Source organism: Leptodactylus fuscus, chromosome 4 (assembly GCF_031893055.1).
Source record: "Leptodactylus fuscus isolate aLepFus1 chromosome 4, aLepFus1.hap2, whole genome shotgun sequence".
Taxonomy (NCBI): Eukaryota; Metazoa; Chordata; class Amphibia; order Anura; family Leptodactylidae; genus Leptodactylus; species Leptodactylus fuscus.
In genome coordinates, this window is record NC_134268.1 from 161,815,834 (window position 1) to 161,837,377 (window position 21,544).

General features: G+C 40.4%; 1 protein-coding gene across 1 annotated transcript in view; it reads right to left on the minus strand.

Annotated features, from left to right (window-relative positions):
* Positions 1-21,544, minus strand: part of COL6A6 (collagen type VI alpha 6 chain) — an 86,551-nt gene that overhangs the window by 30,975 nt on the left and 34,032 nt on the right. Inside the window, exons 20-24 of the mRNA XM_075271928.1 lie at positions 20,990-21,043; positions 20,722-20,757; positions 20,012-20,074; positions 4,415-4,477; positions 4,259-4,321 (exon numbers count right to left, since the gene is read on the minus strand). Of these exons, the coding sequence (XP_075128029.1) occupies positions 4,259-4,321; positions 4,415-4,477; positions 20,012-20,074; positions 20,722-20,757; positions 20,990-21,043 (279 nt within the window). The remainder of the gene's footprint in view (positions 1-4,258; positions 4,322-4,414; positions 4,478-20,011; positions 20,075-20,721; positions 20,758-20,989; positions 21,044-21,544) is intronic.

Below are 21,544 nucleotides of genomic sequence, written 5' to 3' on the forward strand. Positions count from 1 at the left end.
TTCATCTGCCTCCGCCACTTTGTTGACTTCTCCCTCATCCTCCCCTGTTCCTGTCTTATCTCCTTCTCCTGCACCATCAAAGGCACCATCAGGCGCTTCTTTACAATAACCCACCATCTCTCAGACATTGGAGCGGCGGCAGAAATACACTGCTAACCACCCACACGCGCAAGCCTTGAACGCCAACATCGCTAAACTGCTGGCCCAGGAGATGTTGGCGTTCCGGCTTGTTGAAACTCCCGCCTTCCTGGACCTGATGGCAACTACGGCACCTCGCTATGCCGTCCCTAGCCATCACTACTTCTCCCGGTGTGCCGTCCCCGCCTTGCACCAGCACGTGTCACTCAACATCAGGCGGGCCCTTAGTTCCGCGCTTTGCACAAAGGTCCACTTGACCACCGACGCGTGGACAAGTGCATGCAGACAGGGACGCTACATTTCACTGACGGCACACTGGGTGAATGTAGTTGAGGCTGGGACTGCTTCCCAAACTGGCCCGGTGTACCTCGTCTCCCCGCCTAACATTCCTGGCAGGGACACGAGAAGAACACCCCCCTCCTCCTCCTCCGCCACCGCCTCCTCCTCCGCCACCGCCTCCTCCTCCGCTGTTAGATTGACCCCAGCTACGAGTTGTAAACGTTGCAGCACTGGCGTTGGTAGACGTCAGCAGGCTGTGCTGAAGCTGATCAGCTTGGGGAACAGACAGCACACTGCCTCCGAGGTGAGGGATGCCCTCCTCGATGAGACGGCAATATGGTTTGAGCCGCTGCACCTGGGCCCAGGCATGGTCGTTTGTGATAACGGCCGGAACCTGGTAGCAGCTCTGGAGCTTGCCGGACTCCAACATGTTCCATGCCTGGCCCACGTCTTCAACCTAGTGGTGCAACGTTTCCTAAAGAGCTACCCCAATGTTCCAGAGCTACTGGTGAAAGTGCGGCGCATGTGCGCCCACTTTCGCAGGTCGACAGTAGCCGCTGCTAGCTTAAAATCTCTCCAGCAATGCCTGCATGTGCCACAACACCGGCTTTTGTGCGACGTCCCCACACGCTGGAACTCAACGTTTCAGATGTTGAATAGAGTGGTTGAGCAGCAGAGACCTTTGATGGAATACCAGCTACAAAACCCTAGGGTGCCACAAAGTCAGCTGCCTCAGTTTCACATCCATGAGTGGCCATGGATGAGAGACCTTTGTGACATCCTACGGGTCTTTGAGGAGTCCACAAGGAGGGTGAGCTCTGAGGATGCGATGGTGAGCCTTACAATCCCGCTCTTGTGTGTTCTGAGAGAATCCCTGATTGACATCAGGGATAACTCAGATCACACAGAGGAGTTAGGGATAGCATCCGATCCGTCACAGCTGGAGAGTAGGTCCACACATCTGTCCGCTTCATCGCGTTTAATGGAGGAGGAGGAGGAGGAGGAAGAAGAGTTGTCCGATGATGTGATGGTGATACAGGAGGCTTCCGGGCAACTTCAAATCGTCCCATTGTTGCAGCGCGGATGGGTAGACATGGAGGATGAGGAGGAAATGGAGATTGAACTTTCCGGTGGGGCCAGAGGAGTCATGCCAACTAACACTGTGGCAGACATGGCTGAGTTCATGTTGGGGTGCTTTACAACCGACAAGCGTATTGTCAAAATCATGGAGGACAACCAGTACTGGATCTTTGCTATCCTTGACCCCCGGTATAAAAACAACATCTCGTCTTTTATTCCGGTAGAGGGGAGGGCCAATCGCATCAATGCTTGCCACAGGCAATTGGTGCAGAATATGATGGAGATGTTTCCAGCATGTGACGTTGGCGGCAGGGAGGGTAGTTCCTCCAGTAGGCAACCAAGTTCTCACCGGTCCACACAAACGAGGGGCACACTGTCTAAGGTCTGGGACACCTTGATGGCACCCCCTCGCCAAAGTGCCGCCACGGAGGGTCCTAGTGTCACCAGGCGTGAGAAGTATAGGCGCATGTTGCGGGAATACCTTTCCGACCACAGCCCTGTCCTCTCTGACCCCTCTGCGCCCTACACGTATTGGGTGTCGAAGTTGGACCTGTGGCTTGAACTTGCCCTATATGCCTTGGAGGTGCTGTCCTGTCCTGCCGCCAGCGTCCTATCTGAGAGGGTGTTCAGTGCAGCCGGTGGCATCATCACTGACAAGCGCACCCGTCTGTCAGCTGAGAGTGCCGACCGGCTCACTTTGATAAAAATGAACCACCACTGGATAGAGCCTTCATTTTTGTGCCCACCTGTGTAAAGCACCCCAACATGAAACTCCATGTCTGTACTCAACCTCTCCAATTCCTCCGCATCCTCATACTCATCCACCATAAGCGTTGCACAATTCTGCTAATACTAGGCTCCCTCCACCCTGATTTCCCCCAACTCTGCTGGTTAGAGGCTCCCTCCACCCTGATTTCCACCAACTCTGCTGGTTAGAGGCTCCCTCCACCCTGCTTTCCCACAACTCTGCTGGTTAGAGGCTCCCTCCACCCTGCTTTCCCACAACTCTGCTGGTTAGAGGCTCCCTCCACCCTGCTTTCCCACAACTCTGCTGGTTAGAGGCTCCCTCCACCCTGATTTCCACCAACTCTGCTGGTTAGAGGCTCCCTCCACCCTGATTTCCACCAACTCTGCTGGTTAGAGGCTCCCTCCACCCTGCTTTCTCACAACTCTGCTGGTTAGAGGCTCCCTCCACCCTGATTTCCACCAACTCTGCTGGTTAGAGGCTCCCTCCACCCTGTTTTCCCACAACTCTGCTGGTTAGAGGCTCCCTCCACCATGAATTGGTCCAAACTGGGCTGTTTAGAGGCTCCCTCCACCATGAATTGGTCCAAACTGGGGTTTTTAGAGGCTCCCTCCACCATGAATTGGTCCAAACTGGGGTTTTTAGAGGCTCCCTCCACCATGAATTTGCCCAAACTGGGCTGTTTAGAGGCTCCCTCCATCATGAATTGGTCCAAACTGGGGTTTTAGAGGCTCCCTCCACCATGAATTGGTCCAAACTGGGGTTTTTAGAGGCTCCCTCCACCATGAATTTGCCCAAACTGGGGTGTTTAGAGGCTCCCTCCACCATGAATTTGCCCAAACTCTGCTGGTTAGAGGCTCAATCCACCCTGATTTTCAAAACAAATGTTGGTGCCAACCTCAACTTACTATAAGGGCCAAATTCACTGCTGGTGACAAGCTCTCCTCACTGCAAGTGCCAAATACACATGTTTCAAGGTGTTTTCCTACTGTCAGAGAGGTGGTATTGAGTGTGTAAAGTGTGTAGTTGTTAGGCTGTGATGTTGGGGTAATAGAGGGTCTTTGGTGTGTTAGATGCCCCCAGACATGCTTCCCCTGCTGTCCCAGTGTCATTCCAGAGGTGTTGGCATCATTTCCTGGGGTGTCATAGTGGACTTGGTGACCCTCCAGACACGGATTTGGGTTTCCCCCTTAACGAGTATCTGTTCCCCATAGACTATAATGGGGTTCGAAACCCGTTCGAACACACGAACATTGAGCGGCTGTTCGAATCGAATTTCGAACCTCGAACATTTTAGTGTTCGCTCATCTCTAATATGGATGTGACATAACATGCACAATGAATACTAATACTATAAAAAAAGAATAGCAGGATATATAATAGCAGTAGATGATAAAAAATGTAAAATACATTAATTTTATTTCTATACATGTCCATAACTTTGGATGTTTTGGCATATTTTTCATCTGATTTAACTTTATTTTTTATTTTTTTCAGGATACAAGGGGCCCATGGTATAGCAAGTAAGCCACTTTTAGTCTAAAGCCCTACGTTGTGAAAACGCAGCTTTTTTTGTTGTAGATTTTGCAGTGTTCTTTTTTTTTTAGCCAAAGCCAAGGGTGGATGGAGCAGAAGGTAGAAATATAAGAACTTCTTACATATTTTCCATTCCCTTTATAGCAACTCTTGGCTTTAGCTCAAAAAAATGCAAAACAAATTCAGTGTTTTTGTAACATGGGACCTCAACCTTATGCTAGCCTTTATCTTTGTTGTTAGCTAATCATTAACCTATTCACTAATGTAAACTTGGCTGAAATATTTCTGTTATCCATGACCTCCATAGACCACAAGGAATCTTAGATATAAACCCTTAACCCTTTGAATATTATATTGAAGGGAAGAACATTATAGTAAAGGTCAATCCAGCTATTTGCTGTTACGATATACTTACTCAAATTATTAGAATTGGGTGCCTAGCAATAAAACAGTGTATTGATACAGTAATATGGAACAAACCTTTATTCCTTTTGGTCCAGGACTGCCTGGGTCTCCTTTACTGCCTGGAATGCCAAAGGGACCCTGTGTAAAAAGTGTTGTGTGAAAATTATATACATGTATTTATATATATACATAAGATATAATTTATTTAAAATGAATTATATCCGACTTTACCGGGATGCCATCTGGACCACTTCTTCCATTTTCTCCCTTGATTCCTGGGATCCCTTTATCTCCCTGTAGGGTCAGTAGACTGATTTTACTAACTACATACATATACATATACTAAATAAGAAAGCCACAATAGATGAACATATTTTTGTAAAGAATCAACACATAATCAACACATATAACCCATACATAGGATACATGGTAATTGTCTGCCAGGGGTCTCACTGGTGATTATGAGAATGGTGTCCAATGTTTGAATTAGGCAATGGACATGCATGCACACTGCTTCTACCTTATATAGCTAAGACCCCACTAGGTGGCAGGTAAATCCATTCCACAACATTATTGACAGGTAAATGAATAATTTACTGCAACCCATTTTCCTTAAAGCAAAATAATGATATAATATTCCATCCTAATATGCACACTATATCCATCAGCCCCTTGCAATTTTAATGGATTATCAATGCGCATTTACAATTGCAACACGAATAAGACAGGAGATAATGTCCCCCAATTCTTGTCATCAGTAGGTATCCCAGAGGTGGGACCCCTAACAATCACCCACGTATCATGTATCTGGAGGACAGGCGATAACTGTTGCTTATGGGAAAACCGTGTTCATAGTAATGAAGTAATCTGTTTTCTTAGGAACCACTCTCAGCATCTCACATCATTTTGGAGCATTGTTGGCCAATTCTGTTAGATTTATTGCACCTGTTCAATGATGTTTGTGGGTATTCCTTTATGTCCTCCCAGCTAAAGCTCCATCTAGCACAGCAGCCACATAGAAAGTGTATAGACTTTATTCAGCACATGAAATAAAGACCACAAGGAGTGTGGTTAACCTGTACTGTAGATGCCTACATGTTTTGGAGACACATTAGGTGTCCTTAATCTTGGTATTCTTATATGCACAGCTCTGATAACATAGAATCTCAGTGGGGTTCTTCCTTCTTTAGCCATATGTTGATGTGCTGGTATAAAGTGATATTTTTACAAATATTTTAAGTGTCTCTTGAACTGTGAAAACTTCAGCATCAGAAGCAGAAATAATTGAATGTGAACAGATCAATTACTGGTATATGAAATTTTTTTAGATTAAATATACACAAAGCAGTCATACAGCCGGTCATACTAGATAAGATTACATATTTCTTGTAAATGCATATCAGGAAAGAAGATGAAGGCGAGCCAAAGCTCTTAAATGATTCTTTTTGGCAGACATAAAGCATTTTCTGAGCAGTAATTAAAATACAGGGTATTGGAACTGGTTGACATTCTATAGTGATACATACAGTTAAAGGGATCCTATCATTTAAACTCAATTTTTTCTGCCTATCACGCAGGAATAGCCTTAAGAAAGGTCTTGCAAATGTATTATTGTAGTATTGTGGCCGGCAGGCATGCGCAGTCGGCTTTGCCCTAGGTCCGAGGCCTAGAAGTTTGAAGCCACCGCCGGAAGAAGACGCAAAGAAAACCCGTTCCTGAAGAAGATGGAGGCGGTGCTGTAGAGTTTTCTCGCAGCATTGGGGACGCCTCCAGTACTGTTTGAGTGCTGGGGACCGCCTTCAGTGCTGCGAGAGAACTCATTTGCATACTGACGAAAAACAGATTATATACCGAACGGCGGCACGGAGAAGACATCTACAGGTAGAAGGCTATTCCTATATCATAGGCAGAAAAAACTGAGTTTAAATAATAGGATCCCTTTAAACTCCTAGGAACCTGAAGAGCCATCTTACATAGCTATAGTTACAAACAAACTCAGATAGGTTTTGCTTTATTTAAGTAACCTTATGATTTCATATTATTCCATATTCACACCACATTTGGGGTGTATATATTGTGGGGGACGTAACTCGGTAGCTGCAAAGGTGAGGACTCGAATAGTCAAAGACAGGAGCACGAAATATGCAGCAAACTGGTTTATTTAGAAAAAAAACCAGGAAAATAAATAAACCTTGACTTACTGCACAATATGAGCAAAACAAAATACAACCTTAAGTTCCGTAACAAAAAAAAAATCCTGCTCATCTGAGTGATTATCTAAACAGAAGTGATAAACTAACTATACATGTGGCTTACTACCAGTCTCCAGTCTCATGAAAAAAACAAACACAATCTTGTCTCACTGGACTCAGGGTTAGAGAACCATACACCTCCTTTCACCTCATGGATCTGAACTGCAATGCAAGAGCTACAGCCTTTTTCTGGCCCAGTAATGAGCCAAGGATCTACACCTGGGGCTGAGGCCTACTCAAGACCCGCACTGGACCACACATACGTTAAAAACCTGCGAGGGATATAGCGTGATTCCAGCACTCTGCCTGTCACCTTCTCACAATATATATACCAAGAATGATCCCATCTTACAATACATGCCGAACATATTCATTGTTCCTCACATGCCGCATATTGTTCATTAAAGACCCCATATAAATTTTTTCCAACATGAGACAGTAGTTAGAAGACCCCAATTCTTGAAATCCTGAGATGGAACTTGCATCTATCGGGCATTTAGGAGATATCCTCAGGATATCAAGGATCCCACAAAATATGTGTGTCATGGGGAATACTTTTTTTTTCTTTTTACAGTCGTAGTCAACCTTTGTATGTAATTGCATGAAACATAAGATATACATCATGGTATACAGCAGGGCGATGTATGAATGTGTACCACAGCTGAAAACCACCTTGGTGATGTCATGGAGGAATGGAAGATGATTCCAGTGGCAACCTGTGACACTCTAGTGAACTCGATGCCGAAGAGGGTTAGCAGCACTGCCTTAACCCTCATTGGCAAATATTGACACGTGGGGCACAATTTGTCCATTTTCACTTACGGGCATACTCACTTTTGTTGCTAGGGGTTTAGATATTAATAGCTTTGTTAGTGATTGTGATGGCCAACAAATTGACATTGTTATACAAGCTGTACACTGACTACTTTTGATTGTATCAAAATGTCATTTGTTTAGTGTTGTCCCATGAAAATATTTAATGAAATAATTACAAAAAATGTAAAGAGCATACTTTTGTGATATGCTGTATCTATTTGTAAAAGTAGGAGTTTACTATAAATAATCTGAGACATCTTGGGCTGCAGTCACTGTATGTATATGTATATTAGTATTCTGACCGGAATGAGGAGAATGGAAAGCAGAAACATAACTAAGGAGTAATGTGCTTTAGGCTGAGGCCCCACGTTTCAGAAATGTAGCCTTTTTTGTTTTAGTTTTTGGTTCTTTTTTTGGAGCCAGAGCCAGGGGTGGATTGAGCAGAAAGATTTATATTCTATGTATAAATATATATTCCTATAATTTCCTATATATTTCTCATTCCTTTTGTAGCAGCTATTGGCTTTGGCTTAAAAAATGCAGCAAAATCTGCAACAAAAAAGTGCACACTATGCAGTTGTTGTTTTTGAAGTATCTTTTTCTTTAAAAACAAATCCAGATGAAGTAAAAGTCTAGATTCACATGCCCATGCCACTTTTCGAAGACCTGACGTCTTTGAAAAATGGACATGTTGATCCACTTAAGGTTTTATTCACACGGCTGTTTTAGAACCTATGAATATCTTTGGGTCTAATTACATGTCCTTTTTTATGTACGTGAAAATGGACATAGATAGAGAATGTAAATTTTTTGATGGCAGTGAAAACCAGTCCACCAAAAGAAGAAACGTGAATAAAGCCAAAAACATTCATGGGTTTTAAAATACCTGTGAGATGGCCACACAAACTTTAGTCACTGTCATGGAAATAAACCCTAAATCCTCAAGCACATAGCCATAGATGAGGTTGGATGAAGCCACAGGTCCATCAAGTCTCACCTATAACCCTACAGTCTAGATCCAAAGCAAGGTAAAAATACCCATGACATGTATACCAATTGCCCCATTTCAGGGCAAAAATAGTCTGACAATCAATACAAAATCCTGAGGAATTTGGAGCAGATTTGGGGGTGGATTCCTGAGGAATCTGCCCGGGATTTGGGGATCAGATCCCCGAAATCACAGCAGGACGTGGAAAAAAAGAAGCGTCCTGCTCGATCTTGTCGCGGACACTACGGCTGATTTAGGCACGGAGTCTGAGGCTCAAGACTCCCTGCAGACTAGGCTTATTCATCTGGGCCTAATCAGCAGCAGGATGCTACGAAGGAATACCAATTAAATACATCAGCAACTAGACTGCCGTGAAAATGCCGGTTGCGGAAAATGAAGAGGAATTCCATGTGAACATACCCTTTTTTTTTTTATAACTCAAATTTTTTATTGAAAATTTTTTTAAACAATAAGAAAAGAAAAAACAATTACAAGTTACAAGGCGAACACCCGCCCTGCGAACAGAAAAAGCACACAGTGCAACACAAAATACAATCAGAAGAATAAAAATGTGAACATACCCTTAACGTTTTTAATGTTATTCTGGGTTCAGGAGACAAATGAAAGGTAAATTGAGAAATATTTTGGCCAACGTTTCAACCACTGATTGTGCGTTCTGGACTGTGCCATATTCTGATTGGTGAGGCCCTAGTAGATGAAGGAATGATCTAACTAACCAAGATTCTACTAATTTCAAAACCAACAGTTTAGGAAACAATGACAAAACCACATTTTTAGTAACAAAGTACATTTCTTTGAAATTAGGTGGAAACCAAATCAAGGATTATTTCTGCCATGCTTCAGCTGAAATAGAAATCTGAATTGTTTATTGCACAAAGTAGGAATTCCTATAAAAGTTCCAACATCTCTCCATTAAAGCCACATTGTTCTAAAGGAAATATTTTTCCTGAGCATGGATCTGACATATTGTTATAATCCAAGGGTAACATAATAGATGAAACCATATTTCATTTTATAGATCAGAAAGTCCTGCTGAGGTGGCATTTTTATGATCTCAGAGGGCATTTGAACTTGTAGTTCTGATCCCAGAAGAAATGTATTACCGTATTTTCCGGACTATAAGGCGCACATAAAAACCTACGATTTCCTCAGAAATCGTAAGTGCGCTTTATAGTCCGGTGCGCCTTATATATGGATGGAAGCGGCGGCAAAGTCTGCGTGCCGCTTCCATACATACATAAAAGGCACCGTAAGGGTGCATTCACACTACGGAACGCCAGCGTGTATCACAGCCGTACACGCCGGCGTTACAGCAGGGCTGCCAGACACTTCCCATTCATTTCTATGGGAGCCGGCATGCGAGCGCTCCCCATAGAAATGAATGGAAAAAAGCAGTCCATTCATTTCTATGGGGAGCGCTCGCATGCCGGCTCCCATAGAAATGAATGGGCAGCCCTGCTGTAACGCCGGCGTGTACGGCTGTGATACACGCTGGCGTTCCGTAGTGTGAATGCACCCTTAAAAGTTATATTAAACTACCCCCCCCCGTTTTAAAAATAAAACCCTAAAACAGAATGTGAAACTTACCGAGCGGTGCAGGGTGGGCGGGCGGGCATTCAGGCCTCCTCTTCCTCCGATGTCCTGACCACTTCCTCCGGCGCTCGCGAACTGATAATGGCCTGGGCGCATGCGCAATATCATAATGCTTCTACTACGGCTACTGCGCATGCGCCCAGGCCATTATCAGTTAGCGAGCGCTGGAGGAGGAAGACGGAACATCGGAGGAAGAGGAGGTCTGAATGCCCGCCCACCCTGCACCGCTCGGTAAGTTTTACATTCTGTTTCAGGGTTTTATTTTAAAACGGGGGGGGGGGGGGTAGTTTAATATAACTTTTACGGTTGGGCTCTATCAGCATGATTTTGCTGATAGAGCCCCTCCTCGCCTGCCGAGCGCTTCCAATAGAAGCGGCTGGCACACGGGGGGTTAAGCGGCCGCTGGCAAAGTCTGCGTGCCGCCGCTTTCAATAACATATAATGCGCACCGGACTGCGCCTTATAGTCCGGTGCGCCTTATATATGAACCGAGACGGACTATAAGGCGCTCATGGGCAATGTGCCTTATAGTCCAGTGCGCCTTATAGTCCGAAAAATACGGTAACAAAAGAGTATCACGGCCTAAAACTATTGTAGATTATGTATGACACTATTACGGCAAGTCATATAAATCACCCAGTTATGTTGCTTAACCAGAGATTGGCGCAACTACAGAGAGACATACTCTACTCTACTCATACCTTAGACATACTCTTCTCATACCTTAGACATACGCTAATCTACTCATACTTTTGACATACTCTACCCTACTCATACTTTATATATACGCTAATCTACTCATACCTTAGACATACTCTACTCTATTCATTCTTTATATATACACTAATCTACTCATACTTTAGACATACTCTACTCTATTCATACTTTATATATACGCTAATCTACTCATACTTTAGACATACTCTACTCTATTCATACTTTATATATACGCTAATCTACTCATACCTTAGACATACTCTACTCTATTCATACTTTATATATACGTTAATCTACTCATACCTTAGACATACTCTACTCTATTCATTCTTTATATATACACTAATCTACTCATACTTTAGACATACTCTACTCTATTCATACTTTATATATACGCTAATCTACTCATACTTTAGACATACTCTACTCTATTCATACTTTATATATACGCTAATCTACTCATACCTTAGACATACTCTACTCTATTCATACTTTATATATACGCTAATCTACTCATACCTTAGACATACTCTACACTATTCATACTTTATATATACGTTAATCTACTCATACCTTAGACATACTCTACTCTATTCATTCTTTATATATACGCTAATCTACTTATACTTTAGACATACTCTACTCTATTTATACCTTAGACATACTCTAAAGCACGTACCAATAACTTGGGCCACATCCCTAGCGAGGCGAGGCTCTAATTTTGAGCCATAAAGTCATCACGGTTATGTCTTAAATATTTATTATTGTAAGGCCTTCTTCACGAACAAGGTTTTTTCATCCATTTTTTAATAATTGTAAAAAATGTCAAGTGTTTTTCATATTGGTTTTTACAGCCAATTTTAATGGCATGTTTTTAATTAATTACATTTGTAAAACAAGCACATTTGCAAAAAAAATTCACTGTGGATAAAAGCCAAAAAAGCCAACACTGCAATCAAAAATTCTTTGTCTTAAGTGTGTTTAATTCTTCATTATAAACTTAATAAAATTTGCTGCATAAAATCTTTAAAAAACGCATGTCAAGCATGTAATATTTCTGAAAGAGTGCTGAGTATGAAATCAGCATTTTTAACCAGCAATTTGTTAGAAATTGCTAGAAATATATCAGCAAAAATGATGCAGAACTTTTAGGACTTTGTGAGATAATAAAGATGAAATGCTAAAGGAAACTACAACATATAGTGAGGAATTATATAATTATATCACATTAATATCATATATACAGTATATTACATAGAGTTTGGATAGATGGGAGTCTAATGGGACAACAGGTGTTTACTGATACCCATTCTAACTAATGAGGGGTTGGGGCCCCCATTACCCCCATATGGGACCACCAGGAGCACTCATGCCTGATTATTACGGGCAGCTGTGCCATTAGACATCACTATTTTATATTGTCAAACACAATAGTAAGCAAATTTTGGTGTGTCTGGTTCTGCTTAGTAATACAACGTGTGCTAATGCTCATAAACTCTAAGTTGCATGTTTATAAATTGTTACAATATTTTATTTTAGTTAATTTAAGGTTCTCTTTATACTTGTCATATCACACACTTTGGACTCAATAATGAGCTATAGATTTTTAATATCATTTAATTTGACAGGCCACAACAAAGAAATCTACCAAAATTCTTCTGAAACCATTGGCCTGTGAATTGTGCCCATGGGAAATTATTAAAATGACAAAAAACATTTGTCTCCTGTTCTGACTTTTCTGGCTGAAGTAGAATGAGTAAAATACAGCAAATATCTTTACAGTAAATAAGTGTAGATAAAGTGAAACCTCCGGTATGACTAATGCAGACACAATGCCAGTAAATTAAAAAATGGGGGAAGGCGATGGTTAGTTGAAAAGTTCAGATATCACAGCGAGTCAATTGGTCATGTTTAGTAAAGCGTCAAATAGAGATGGAGATATAATTCAGATGTTTTCGAGGTCGGTGTCCTTTTTGCATATATATATGCATATGTTGGCAGTAATATACATTTTACAATGAACATCTGTATATAATCAATGCACCATAAAGATTAATACTATAGTGTGTGCGCATAGGGGTGAGGAGGAAGGTGAACGTCAAAGTGCAGATTCATCCTGTTAAATGATGAGGTAAATATTGATAAATAATCCATATGTGATTTTTCAGTGTCTTAGCTCTATATTCCTTGGAAGCAATGCATGATGTAATAAACATCTGTATATATTTAGTGTATGTTTTGTAAGGCAGTACGTAAAGAATCTTGGTGATGCATCATCTATCAATATGTCCTATACATTTTCTATCATGCCTTAGTAACATTATAGTGTTATGGGGGTTTCTCACATATTCTGTCAAACCACATTCTAACAAATCTATGTGTGCATTGGAAAGGAGAGGCATTTCATCTTTCCTATGTATTTCCCCCTCTTTACTATCCATAACTTATCCACAAAAATGCATCAACATGACTTATGTGAAGACCACCCTCATTAGTTCTCTGCCAAGTACCCCCACTCAAATAAAATTCACATGTATCAGCCCTTATCTTGAATTTACTTAATGACTCACTTCTTGTGAAACCAATTCAACAGAATATTGCAACATGCTAAAGATATAGGAAACAAAAAAAACCCAAAAACAATTCTATAATACTGTACATCTGCAACAACACAAGAAACTGCAAATAAAGATATAACAAATCATGCTCATAATGTAACCCTTTGGCATGTACCTAACAAAAAGATCCAGTATGTCTCCTGAGTTAATAATGCATTATCTCCTACCTCCTCCTCTTGTTTGATAAGTAACACTTTCTATATTTAGCACATATTTTCATGGAACCTAAGTTACCATTGTGGACATAGCTTCTTATGTTGTTGCAAATGTTTACTATTTTACTGTGTCTTTTTGTATCTTTTATCTTTATTGCGGTGATCATCTGATACATATATATATATATATATATATATATATATATATATATATATATATATATAGCCTAATGATACAGTATATCTACATCTATGAGTAAGGACTAGACAATAAAGTCTAAATCACTTCAGATGTTTTTTTCTTTTTATAGATGTCCATCTTTGTTTTTATCCTGATGTTTCAATAAAGGGTTTGATTTTCTTTTATCCCCATCTTTTGGTTGTGTGCTGGAACCACCACCATATTGTTTATTTGGTATCCACAGAATTTGGTCAATGGGGCTGGACATTTGGATCCCATGCTAATTAGCTCATCCAGTTCCCATTTTGCTCTATAAGATACTTCTGTGGACTGGGCCTGAAACAGTAATGGGGACCCACCTATAACTACAGCCGGAGCTACTATAGAGAAGGCAGACATGGTTTATTTCATTTAGCGTTGTGTACACTGCTATGGGAGCCATCATGATGTCTGGTGATGCATGGTGATGTCATCCACCAGGGACCGGAGACTAAAAGATCTGCTGAGTCTTAAAGGATCCAGATCAACTCTGTAATTATGAGCAAGAGTAGTTTACTGTTTGTGATTTCAGCCCTGATCTCACACAGGAGACTACACTTTAGCATCTGTAGCAACACATGTAGAAGGTGCCCCAGCCCTACTCCCCAGAGTCTACCTTTATGGACCTTATCCCATGACCTGTTGTCTGTATTTGTCTACATTATGGTCTCCACAAATCTGACCAACCGGGCTACTATGCACATTCTTTACTCTTCATAATTATAAGTGCCTGACGAAGGGAAATAACCCAAAACATTGTAATATTTATGTCCACCATTAAAAGAAGCATAACCATTTTTGGAATGCAGTTCTTCTTCCTCTTGTCCATGTGATTTTGCGTGGAGCTCAGCCTCACACCGAACATTCACATTGTTTGCATTTCGGCCCTGTTTATACCAGACCCTATCCTGAACTGATCACTCACACAAAGTATAAGTTGAGTGACTATTGCCCCATATAAAAGACACTTAATTTCTTCATATTTTTGCCTCCATTTTGAATCCACTTTAGGAACCACTTTTGGTGTCGACTACAAATGATGCATTAAAAACCGCACCAATCTGCCCTTTGTAAGCCCAGTCTTGTGCATGAAAAGAGAGATACATAAGCTTGAACTTTGTGTAGCCTATTAGGAAGTTAGAATAAATCATTTATAGCAGATTTCCTATTTAGCAATAACAGATTTTCAGTTGTTAGCATGTTTATTCCCAGTAATCCATTTCAGTAATGTTGTATTTGTATAATGATTTAAGCATTGTGTTTGCTTATAGTAACGCCATTTATCTTTCATTACATTGCTATCCTGTCCGAAGCTGCCAATAAATGTTTGGATGTTTTTCACTTGCTCGTGTATTTACTTTATTACTATACTTGCGATGATATGTTTAACATTTAATGTTTCTCAATATATATAAATATTGCTAACAATGTGCTATTGATTTATGTTACAAAAGCATGCTTTTCTTTGAAATAAGCTACAGTATGCTATAACCCAACACCTCCTATTTGGAGCCGTTCCTGATTTCCCTTAAGAGTAAAATATTATGCAGCTGCCTTATATGAGCCAGGTAGTGAATAGAAAACTGACCAAAATATCATAGAAGGTTACATGTAAAGAATAAGACTCTAGTAACAGTGACCACAGCACTGTCATCCCCTTTATATATGGCCCATATCACAAAAAGAAAGAAGGGAAAGGAAATACGAGTGTCCTGGGAGATGTTATTAATCTCCTTCTCCTTCTTACAGATAAAATGTGTGACTAGAGAAAGAACTCCTCTGCTGATCCAGACCCTTAAGTTAAGAATGGCCTCTCGTGTTATCTGTAGCCAAATGGGGTTTAGTAGGAAAACAATGTCCTGTGAGATTTAAAGAATTTGTGAAGTTTTGGAGATTGTCAAATACTAAACATTTAAGAGACTTATGGTAAGAAAGTGTTATGTTTTCTGTTGAATTATTATTGTAATTTTGGTGTTATATGATATTTACTGTATATTGTAGGCAATACAGGGCCCTAAGTCATATCCATGACCTTCCAAGGAAAATACAGTATAAAAAGTGTCCATTATCTCATAAGCGTTTACTTGTGAAGGTCAAACAACCAAAATAATCTACCGTAACATTTGGAAAATGCTAATTTAAGTGTAAAAAATGTTCTGGATTTTGTGCTAACACAACTTAGTTATGCACAGAAGGATAACCTTATAACCTTCAAAACACCCTGAAATACACACGACGCCCATACTTATAACACAACATGGACAATTATTAATGCGCATTCATTCAGGTCCATTCTCTGCTCTTTAGCTCTCTCTTAACAGCTGTGGTGTCCTGGTAAAATATCCATCACTCTGACTACAAAAATATTGCTACAGGCCTTTTTTTTTAAATTTGATGACATATGCAATGAGGGCTCTTGAGAAACATTCCACAATATTATTATGGGACTGTGGATCAGGTGGCATATGGTTTAAACGCTAATCTAGTGAATATGTGGAGAAACTTTAAGGGTTGTACCATGTTTATAACTTTTAAGTGAATATTAGGCTATACATGCTTACTGTATAGAAGAGGGTGCCCTGATGATTTGATTTGCAGAGAGCAGCTGGATGTCTCAGTCCTCAGTCTTACCTGCCAATGCTCTGATTCTTAAAAACATGACTGACTATACACTACTTTATGTATATGCAGCCAGAGTAGAACAGAGTTGTGACACTGCAGAGAGTGAAGAAGAAGACTCCTGTTTCCCTGCTGTGGTTCTGGATCTTCTAAGCACATTTATACGCTGCAGTAATTAGAAAAACTAAAATAAACAATAGCCTGCGGAGCCCAACTGGACCCTGAACCGCAGGGCACCCTGGTGTGAACAAGACCCGACAGTTAGCTTCCTTGCTGGGCTATACCACCAACTGAGTGCTCCCTATAAACTTAGAGGGAGCTGCCTCTGCAGCACAGAGCAGCGGCAAATGAATACTAAAGTATTAGCGGTTACTTCACTGCTAGAGAAACACAAGCAAACTAGGTCCATGTGCTCCCAGTAGCTTACTGGGCTGCACCCACCACAGCCACCTGCTGTGCAGCACTACAGATAGCAGAGAGAGCAGGAGATACCCACAATACTAACTAAGGGAGGAGATTCCCACAATTTTATCTAAGGGAAGAGATTTCCACATGTCTATCTAAGGATGAAGATTCTCACTACCTACCTACCTACCTAAGGCAGCTTGCTGCCAAAACTAATGTCTTGCACAGATGTGCACCATTTGGAATTGAGGCTAGAGCACCGGGCTACCAAACCTGCCACCTTAAATGGAGGGAAGGCGGGCCTGAACAGCCAGTCCAGGTGCCCAAGCCAGGTGCACATAGGTTTTATAAGAGTCTAGTTCTAAACAGGAGAAAATAACACCAATGTGCTGCCCCCATACTGTCGCAAGTAGTTTCTAAAAGCTGAAAATAGGACAGACTTACAGTAATTCCTATAGGATAAAGCTTGGATAGTTCATGTGAATGGGAAGTGCCTAGTGGGGCTGAAATATTTAGGCCTTGGCCTGTGCTTAAAGTCAGGGGAAGGCTGGAACATCAGGGGCAATGGTTGACTAGAGTCAAGGAATGGCTTGCCCATTGGAGAGATTGGTGGTAGACTGGAGGTTGAGAGGTTGAGAGATGTGATGTGTGATGTGAGTTCTGAAGAAAGAGCTGTAACCCGGCGTGTAGAAGAGAGTGTCTGTAGTAGAGTGGATGGCTGCTTCACTAAACAGTGTCTGGGTGTCATGAAAAGATATATACTTATCACAGTTGAAGAAAGCTTATGTCCATCAAGTTCAACCAAGAGATGAGAAACAGCATGACTGGAGAAGGGGCCACTCAAGAATTCTCATTTTAGAAATACTACTGGGTCCTGGGATCCCTTATTCCCACAGTTGTTGGACCTCCATCAATCAAAAATATATCTAACCAACAAAATTCATTAGCAGAACCCCCATTAAATGAAGAAATATACATGATTAAATAGTTAACATGGTAAAAATGTTTCAGACCTAAATGTTTTTCTTGGAAATATTTGTATTAATTTAGCAATAAGTTTCTTTAATTGTTACACTGATCTAGTTACCCCTTCCCTTCAAGGAAACAGAAAACTGACAAGAAAGCCAAGTTCTATCTTAATTGTACAGGAAAGAGCTAAGACTTTGTGTCTGTTTCTGGCCTCTTACTTGGTGAGATCATTTACAAATCAATGTAACCAAGTGTAATTGTGCGTAAATTTTTATCTGTTCTGTGTTTCCTGACCAGTTATGTTGTCATCCATCACAATTACAAAATTCAAGACTACTTAATCCTTTAATAAAAGGATATTATATCCAATTACACAAGACACAATTTATAAAGCAGAAATTGTTTTAGAGAAAGTAATATTTCCAAGATGTTCATATACAATAAATGAAGATAAATGGGTATTACTTAATATTACAATATAGTGTAATGTATATATATATATATATATATATATATATATATATATATATATACAGTCCTATGAAAAAGTTTGGGCACCCCTATTAATCTTAATCATTTTTAGTTCTAAATATTTTGGTATTTGCAACAGCCATTTCAGTTTGATATATCTAATAACTGATGGACACAGTAATATTTCAGGATTGAAATGAGGTTTATTGTACTAACAGAAAATGTGCAATATGCATTAAACCAAAATTTGACCGGTGCAAAAGTATGGGCACCTCAACAGAAAAGTGACATTAATATTTAGTAGATCCTCCTTTTGCAAAGATAACAGCCTCTAGTCGCTTCCTGTAGCTTTTAATCAGTTCCTGGATCCTGGATGAAGGGATTTTGGACAAACAATTCAAGTTCAGTTAAGTTTGATGGTCGCCGAGCATGGACAGCCCGCTTGAAATCATCCCACAGATGTTCAATGATATTCGGGTCTGGGGACTGGGATGGCCATTCCAGAACATTGTAATTGTTCCTCTGCATGAATGCCTGAGTCGATTTGGAGCAGTGTTTTGGATCATTGTCTTGCTGAAATATCCATCCCCGGCGTAACTTCAACTTCGTCACTGATTCTTGAACATTATTCTCAAGAATCTGCTGATACTGAGTGGAATCCATGCGACCCTCAACTTTAACAAGATTCCCGGTGCCGATATTGGCCACACAGCCCCAAAGCATGATGGAACCTCCACCAAATTTTACAGTGGGTAGCAAGTGTTTTTCTTGGAATGCTGTTTCTTTTTGGACGCCATGCATAACGCCTTTTAGTATGACCAAACAACTCAATCTTTGTTTCCAAAATGAAGCTGGCTTGTCCAAATGTGCTTTTGCATACCTCAGGCAACTCTATTTGTGGCGTACGTGCAGAAACGGCTTCTTTCTCATCACTCTCCCATACAGCTTCTCCTTGTGCAAAGTGCGCTGTATTGTTGACCGATGCACAGTGACACAATCTGCAGCAAGATGATGCTGCAGCTCTTTGGAGGTGGTCTGTGGATTGTCCTTTACTGTTCTCACCATTCTTCTTCTCTGCCTTTCTGATATTTTTCTTGGCCTGCCACTTCTGGGCTTAACAAGAACTGTCCCTGTGGTCTTCTATTTCCTTACTATGTTCCTCACAGTGGAAACTGACAGGTTAAATCTCTGAGACAACGTTTTGTATCCTTCCCCTGAACAACTATGTTGAACAATCTTTGTTTTCAGATCATTTGAGAGCGGGCTGTCCATGTTCGGCGACCATCAAACTTAACTGAACTTGAATTGTTTTGTAGAAAGAAATGGTCCAAAATACCTTCATCCAGGATCTAGGAACTGATTAACAGTTACAGGAAGCGACTAGAGGCTGTTATCTTTGCAAAAGGAGGATGTACTAAATATTAATGTCACTTTTCTGTTGAGGTGCCCATACTTTTGCACCGGTCAAATTTTGGTTTAATGCATATTGCGCATTTTCTGTTAGTACAATAAACCTCATTTCAATCCTGAAATATTACTGTGTCCATCAGTTATTAGATATATCAAACTAAAATGGCTGTTGCAAACACCAAAATATTTAGAACTAAAAATGATTAAGATTAATAGGGGTGCCCAAACTTTTTCATAGGACTGTATATATATATATATATATATATATATATATATATATATATACACACACACACAGAGGTTATAATGGGGCAACATACATTAATAACAATAATATCTACTATGTCTTCAATTAGAAATCATCTTAAGGGTGGAGACACATTCTTCACATGTACAACATTGTGCACTGGCCACCATGGATGGGCAGAATTTCAGCCCCATGTGGCTTCTGCATTATGGCTGCTATGCATGTAGCTCCATCTTAAAAAATAGGGTTTGCCTTTCAACATTTCAAAATGAGAAATATTTCCTAAAACATTTTTAATTACAGAACATTATTTTTTAAGTTATTTACCTGAGGACCTCTTAAGCCTTGTTCTCCTGCAGCGCCTGGGACACCATCTTTACCTTTAGGTCCCTGTGGAGAAATATTGATGTTGTTTACACTTGATACAACACATTTAGCAATTCTGCCTATTCTATTGGCTTCAATGTGAAAAAAGGGCCATAAAATGAGCACCTCTACAATGTCGCACTTTAATAGCTAAATTAATTGTCCGATTTCTTGTGAGTGATAACAGATACCACAAACTCCCATTGGAATCCACAGTGACTTATTTTTTTTGTGGGAGTGTTTATTGGCGTTTTATGTATATCAGTACTATGTTTAATGCATATCAGTGTATAAATGTCTAATATATATGAGTACTATACTACAAAATATTAAAAAAGTTGTTTAACAGGAATATGTTTCAAAAACAGGCTCAGAACGGGGTTAACGCATAAAAAGCGGTGCTCACGTCGCCAATTCCCCATCAACTCTCCTGTTACAATGCTTAGATGGTCCTTATTGGTATCTACTTCCTGTGAATGGAGAGTCGATCATGCAAGTGCACTGTCCCTCCATTCACAAGGAAGCCTTTTGGGAGACTTTAAGTCCCCCATCATTCTGATCACTGGGGAACAAGTGATTGGACAGTTATCCCTTGTTTTTTGGAAAGGGGATAAGTGTTCATAATGGGACAACCCCTTTAAGCCTGGTTGAACAACCTATGATAAGCATACCTCTGGGCCGGTATTTCCTCTTCTACCAGTAGGACCCTGAAATATAGAAAACAGCTTTTTATTAAAACAGAACTATTTATCAGATTTATATTCAATGTGTATGGTGACAAGTATATCAGACAGAGCTCAATTGCTAAGGGACTGCTCTCTATTCTCTGTTATTACAAACTTAATCGAACAATATTCATATTAATCTTCTCTTATAGACTTATAGAAACTTCTCTTATAGACCTATGGTTCATAGGAGGTAATACTGCACAGTTCTTACATCACGTCCATTGGGCCCAGTTTCTCCAAAGACTCCTTCTACTCCAGGTTCACCCTACAAGAGTATTAAAGATATAAATAAAAACAGTTCTTAGTGAATACATGTTTCTAATGGCTGTAGATGGTTAGCGATAACTCACATGCAAATTAAAATGGGGAAAACATTCATTAGAATATAATTATAATAGAGCTGTTCTATTTATACTCCCCCTATCTTCAGTCATACAGTGCAGGGATGATAACCACAGTGGCAAGACAATATAGATCTTTCCCATGGTGTTCCTCCTGTACATTTAACCTATGCATATGTTGTATAGACCCATATTTCACCATTTTACCTACTGAGGCACAAAGAAAATTCTTTGGTCTCAGTTTGGCAGTATCTGGCAAGGGATTGTTTTTTTTTTACTTGTATGGAATTGCATACAGCCTGCACTAACCTTTAATATATATAGGATTATGTAACATGAAAAGCCATTATGTGGGTAACAAAAACAGAGACAAAGCCTGTTATCGCTTTTGCCCCCCCCCTTCCCCAGACCACTGTAAGGCTGCT